This window comes from Chaetura pelagica, unplaced genomic scaffold (assembly GCF_000747805.2).
Source record: "Chaetura pelagica isolate M959 unplaced genomic scaffold, ChaPel_1.0 scaffold24, whole genome shotgun sequence".
Taxonomy (NCBI): Eukaryota; Metazoa; Chordata; class Aves; order Apodiformes; family Apodidae; genus Chaetura; species Chaetura pelagica.
Window position 1 is genome coordinate 1,343,396 of NW_009953077.1, and position 6,654 is coordinate 1,350,049.

At 45.9% G+C, this 6,654-nt stretch overlaps 1 protein-coding gene across 1 annotated transcript; it reads right to left on the minus strand.

Annotated features, from left to right (window-relative positions):
* Positions 1-5,474: 5,474 nt before the first annotated feature.
* On the minus strand, positions 5,475-6,652 carry GPR27 (G protein-coupled receptor 27; the record flags this gene model as incomplete). Its single annotated transcript, XM_009996937.1, has 1 exon — positions 5,475-6,652. A coding segment is annotated over one exon (1,086 nt), but the record flags the coding sequence as incomplete, so codon positions are not given.
* Positions 6,653-6,654: the final 2 nt, after the last annotated feature.

A 6,654-nucleotide genomic window follows, 5' to 3' on the forward strand; every position in this document is an offset into this window, starting at 1 on the left:
GCTTTGAACTTGAAAGCCTCCTACACAGAGTGCTCTGCACAACCAACCTGGTCACGGCAGAGGTGAAAAATGTGGCACTGGATAAAGTGGCTTTCTGATAAATACATCCACAGTGCAACCATGCATGACTCACAAGATCAAAGACAGAGTGCAAGTGCTGAGGTCATTAAACATGAATAGAAATACAGAAATGCAACAGCTTGCATTAAAGGCTTAGCTTGACTTTAAAGTTAAGTGATGAAAGCTTATGTAGTCAGCGATTGTTCACCCGTGATAAAGCTCTGCTCTTGCCATCAGTAGTTCTGTGCTGTACAAAGGTAAGTGAGAATAATTAATCATTTTTCAGATGAAGTATTGAGGTGTGGGGCAGTTAATGACTCGTGCCCAGTGAAAATAGGCTTAGAGATGCCCAGCATCATCAGCTCTGGGGAAGGTCAGAGCGCAGCAGATGTCAGGGCTGTTGCAAAATCTGCTCTTGGCCACAGGGTCAGGATTTACCCCCCACAAGGTCCTTCATGAATGATACAGCATTAGTAGTCACCAGCACAAAAGGAGGTTTGGGGTAGGACTTCCACTGGCACAACCCCAGCTCACTATGACTCTGCACCAGCTTTTAGAAGAATGTTTTCCTTGATGGTCTTTCTCTGATTGCTCTGTGTCTTCATGGTGTTGTATGGTTCATAATTTTGTGAAGCTTACAAACACCATGGGAGATGCTTCATGGTTCACATCAACAAGTTAATTGTAGACTGTGAAGTCTTTTGAGCAACTATAAAGGAAGCTGTGCTTAAACTGAGGATTTATGGGGGGCTTTATTAGAAAAATGCCCCCTAATGTGTTTCTAATAATTTTACTTGCTGCATAGCTATCTAGTATGGTTTCTGGCATAGTCTGGTAGGTCACAGATTAGTCTCATGCATTTTAAGTTAATGAAGTGCCTTGAGATGCTTAACTTCATGTTCTGCCAATATGTGTCTGTTACTCTGTCTGGAGCCACTTCTCTTGGGGTGGTTTGCTGGCAGTTCTGAGCAAGTGCAGGTGCTTCAGGAGTAAGGTCACTGGGCTTCACCATGCGGGGCAAGTGGCAGAGCTCCATGCATCCTTTGCTGGGAAGGGAGGGGAAAGTGGCAGCTTTTTTCTCCTCTGAGCTCAGCACAGTGTGTTCCAGGTCATTCCTGCAGCCTATGGCAGAGCAGCCTTCTGGAGATGTAGCTGTATCACATCCAGGTAGAACCCCAGGAAAGAACTGTTGCATCACAATAAGACAAATTCCTGCCCTTTTGCTCAAGGCTACTGACTTCACACCACACTGGGAGGCAGCTTTGCCTCCCCTGGTGTAGATCTAATACTGGGGAAGTAAAAGATAACAGCTTCTGGGCTTGGCATCCCCCTGTTTATCCTTCACCTCTAGCATGACCATGGAATAAGACCTGTACCCAACAATGTGGTTGGCCAAATTTCAACCCCTTTCCTAGCAAACTCTTTCCAACCCTAACAGCAGAGCCAGCAGCACCCCACAGGACTCCAGCCTCTGAGTGCTGTAAAGCAGAGATGGCCATAGCCACTACTTGAGGTTTCACACCAGTGCCATTTTTCAAGCTGGCCTGACATTAAAGTTTCTGCTAAAAGCCTCCACTGACTTCAGCACTGCAAGGTTCTGACTGGGAACATTTGCAAGGAATGTGTTAAATACCTGGTGAGTGAGTGAAGATGCCAGCAGCTATAGAGATTTTTCCAGAGCAGCACAGCTCTCTGGAACTGCAATTCTTCACCACAGCTATGCAAAAACAAGCAGGCTGTGACCTCTGAGCCAGACTGTGGAGAATCTCTGGGGGAGATGATGTTGGTATTTCCTGTGATACTCAGCACTGGTCTTGCCCAGAATAGGGAAAATTATCAGACATCTGCCTGCAGGGATACAGAGACGACTAGGTCTTTATTCTGGTCTAGCACAGGTAGATGAAGAGCTAGGAGAGCCTTGCTGCCATGAAGCTCCCCAAAGTCTCCAAGTACTTTGTGTTATTGTCAGTGGGGATGGCGAGAGGAGTTCAGACCATCCAAATTTTCACAAGTGAGCCCAGGACTTGCAGAAAAAGCTGCAAGAGCTTCTCATGTGGATACAGGAGGTAGTTATTAGCATCCAGCTCTTGCTGAGTCTCAGCCATTAGCACTTTTGAGCCAGACCAGCAGCACTCTGGTTTTTGGATGGACAGCTGAGAACACGATGGCTTAGAACTGCTCCTCACAGGTCCCAACATCAGGGATGGCTCCCTCTGCTCAGCCCATTCTCTTAACATTATTTTTCTACTTTTGTTACCCAGGGTAGACTTTCATCCTCTCTGACACCTTTTCTCTGGTCTTGGTCAAAGCATTTAATCTGTGACCCACTTTCCTCATATGCAGACTAAAGGATGCTGTGAGAAAATGTTAATGCTGTGCATTGGAAAAGCTACTTTTTTGCAACTTTCTAATATTTTCTCAGATTTTTGAAGGAAGATTTCTCCCCTGGTGCCTCTTCAGCCCTTTCTGGTTTTCCATACTTTCTTGGTTCTCTTGCAGCCAGCAGGACAGACAGGCAAAGTGGTGTTTGTTGGTTTGCTAAGTGTCTGTCATTGACACTTAGTTTCACATTTTCTGGAATTAAGCCCTATTGTACAACAAGCCATCTAAAACCTGGGTTAAAGCTACTGGAGTTCCTTCTCTTCTGTGCTAGCGTGGTCAGGATCATAATCTGCCTGATACTACCAGTACCTAAATTATAACATTAGCTTCAAACAGCACTGAATCTGCCCCTGGAGTATGTAAAAAGTCCCGAGACAGAAAGCTGCAAGTAAGTAAAAGGCATAGTATAGGTATCCTTTTTGAAGGATCCTGTTGCTGAAGCAAGGCTGGGTCCGGTTGCCACTGAGGGGTGACAGCAAAGCATCAATTATCTTCAGTGGGTAAGAACCAGACTCCCCCATCTAACAAGGGTACCTGTGGGATGCGGGACGCCTACACTGGCATGCAGTTCAGAAGTGTGGCTTGATAAACTAAGGCTAAATCAAACCATCAGGTCACCCAAAGGTGATGCTTTTTCATCCCCCGCATCTACGACTGACTGTACGATTTGGGCTTAATTTTTCCAGAGGCAAAAAATCCAGTCCTTGCAGCTCTTAAGAAGGTTTTAAAATAACTATTCTCCCATCTCTGTGGTTTAAATAGAATCATAACTGTACTACTTATAGCCTGGAAATGAGATAGGATGCCAAAATATCAGGCATTTTTAATAGTGTAAGAGAAGGAAAACACTGGCTTGGGTACCAGCAGGGTTAGGAAGAAGATGGAATTTGAGTTAAAGATGGTAATTCTAGGCCCCTACATAGGAAGTTTCTTAAGATTTAATGAAACATGATTCTGCAGAAGTTGGAATGCCACTGCAAAGACCTAAAACAGCTATGTGAGGTGTACTTGGAATGTAACTCCCAGTAACAGCATCAATGCCTTCCCTTAAGTCTTTGCAACGTAACTACCCCATTGCCCTCCAAGATTCACTAAGCAACGAGCTGGTATTCCAGGATGAAAACACAATTAACAGGGTAACCAGCTTCTGCTGAGATCTTGAGTTTTTGACTGCTTTGCTTCTGTAACCAATTCATTTCAAAAAACTTTTGGAAATGCTAATTCAAGTCTTACTTTGTTTTCAAGATACTCCATCCATGGTCATACTTCTCAGCCCAGCTCTGGCAGTATCAGCACAGCTCCATCTTCTTCCTGCCTGCCTTCTCTGCAGCTACACCAAGCTCAAATTGCAAACTTCTCAGCATGTACTTTCAGAAACATTGCCTCTCTGGGGCTCCAATCTGAGTTGGGGGTGGAAAGCCAGATAGAAAACCAAACCAGAAGCCTCCCCTGGATTCATTCCCTGCCTAAATCTGGAGCTGCCACCGTAGCCCTCTTCTGATGGAACTGTCACACACATCTCTTCTGCACTCACTTCACAGTCAGGGCAGCTATTTCTCAGTTGATGCCTAACAAATTTGGACTACTCTCTAGAGAAATACTCTGAGCACAGACACAGATTTCTTTGTGGACACTGAGCTTCTCTCTGTCATTTTGTGTGTGACTTGCTCCTGCACTGTGATGATCAGTGTTTGTTAAATGTTAGGCGATGCTGTCAGGGACAGCTTCCTCTGGGATGGCTAAGGCGTTGTGTCAGGATCCTGCCATCAGGCTCACAGTTCAAATACTTTCAGAGAAGTTTTTGTAGAATAAAGCAGGTCAAAAGGCCATGCTTAATAAATGTAAATTGCCCATTAAGAAGATAGTTTACAAAAGAGTACAGAATTATAAACCAAGCCACCATGTTAAAAACCTGCTTTGCCAACTAAAATTAGAGATGCACAATGACTCCCTTTTCTATCATTAACAGAGGAGCAATTAGCTAAAACAGAAATCTGGTTTCAGCAGACACCAAACATTGTGCTGTTTAGACCTGTTGCCCATCACGAACTTAAGTCTTCTTAAAAATAGCTTTAGTCACTTTTATTGGTATAAACACCTAAATTGAGATCTAACAGCAAATAAGGATTGTGCTTGTCCATAATAACCCCAGCTGTGAAATCTACTCAGACACAAGACATAACAACCTTCCACATACACAAGTTATTTGTCAGCAAAGCAGAATGCTGCCATTCTGAAACAATTACATACAGTTAAGGTTTTCAATATTTTATTAAAGAAAACAGTCAAAATGTACAAGTATTACCCAGGTTTGTAGATAACTTCCTATAAAGGCAGTAAAATATGAATTTCAATCTAGGTTTTAAAAACTGCTTAGTTGATTATTTTTAAAGTTGGTATTTTAAAATCACGTTTCACAAATAGTTCTGAAATATTACCAAATGAATAGTGCAACAAGAAAATGTAAATTAGTTCTACACTGCATGTCAAGCAAAAAGTTATAAGTAACTGCTTCAAATATTCAAAGCCATTTGAGAATGAATGAACCCAACAGCTCCCACCAAAAACTGACTTCTGACCACATTAGGAACGTCCTCTTCTTGCTCTTCACTTAAAATCAAATAATAATAAAACAACACCTTTTGAGCTCATCAAAAATAACTTTAGTATAAAATTGTCTTGGCCCTTATCAAATATTACATGAGTAAAATTGTTAAGCCTTTATCAAAACAGACAGGAATAGGAAAACGAAAAACAAAATGTCATGGCCTTAATCCGTATCTGTTGGAATCATGTCTAGAAACGTTAGAAGCAAGACCAGAAACTTGGAGCCCTGTTTTGTTTTTAAAAACCACACAATCACAAAGAAAAACAGCTTCTTACTGCCTAAGGTTTGGGGGTGTTTTGCTCAAGTACCTGTTCCCATAGACAGCAACCTTTTATGTTCAGAAGAGAGCATATGCAAAATCTAGAAAAATAAATAAAATAGCTTCTTACAGCCTAAGGTTTGGGTGCTGGGTGGTGGTTTAGTATGTCCCCCACAGGTCACACTCTCTTGAGATCATATGCAGAAACATGGAAAATTATATCCATCTTTCTTTTTCAGAAAGAGAAATGCCCCCCCTCACATCCCAAAGCTCTTGAGATCACAAAGGATGGTGCCCTGGGTGCTCTGGATGCTTTGGCAGCACGGGAAGTGGGCTCGGAGACAGACCCTGAGCTCCTTGTTGAAGATGAAGCAGAGAATGGGGTTGACTCCTGCCTGGGCAAACGTCATCCAGACGGAGGTGGTCAGGTAGACCTGGGGGATGGCGCTGGCCTTAATGAAGACCCGCAGGTAGCAGGCCACAATGTAGGGGGACCAGAGAAGCAGGAAGAGCAAGGTGATCATGTAGAACATCTTGCAGAGCCTTTTCTCCATCTTAAACTCCTCCAGTACCAGCAGCCTCTTGATCTGGCTGTGGGTGGCCTGCCTGATGCCCACCAGGGTGGGCGGCGTGGGGCCCCTGCCAAAGCCAGCCGTCCAGTTGGCAGCTGCTTGGCCAGTGGCAACTTGCCCCTGGAAGGAGCACTTCTGGCTGATGGCCGGTACCAGCTGGGCCGGCTTCATCTTGCGGTGGCCGTGGATGAAGAAGAGCAGCTTGATGTAGACCAGGTGAGTGGCAGCGATGACGGCCGCCAGCATGAGCATGAAGCCCAGCGTGTCGTTGGCCTTGACGTAGCGGTGCTCGAAGATGCACTGCTCCTCCTCCCGGATGAACTTGTAGGTGCCCACGTCGAAGACCGGGGGGAAGGCCATGGCCATGGAGAGGGTCCACACCATGCACACCACGGCCAGGCAGGTCCAGCCCGTCATGCGCTTGGCGTAGAAGCGGTGGTGGGCGATGGCCATGTAGCGCGTCACCCCCACGCAGAAGAGCAGGAAGGCGGCGTGGAAGCAGAAGAGCACGGCCAGGAAAGCCAGCACCTTGCAGCTGAGGGGCCCGTGGGGCCAGGCGGCCCCGCTGCGCACGGACAGCATGACGAAGGGGAAGCAGGCCAGGGAGCGCAGCCCGTCGGCCAGGCACAGGTCCAGCAGCAGGTAGTACGGGGCGCGGTGCAGGTGCCGGTCCTTGAGGATGAGCCAGGCGAAAAGCACGTTGCCCGCCAGGCTCACGCACAGGATCAAGCCCAGGGTGGCCAGTTTCAGCCCGGAGGCGCTGAGCAGGCCGC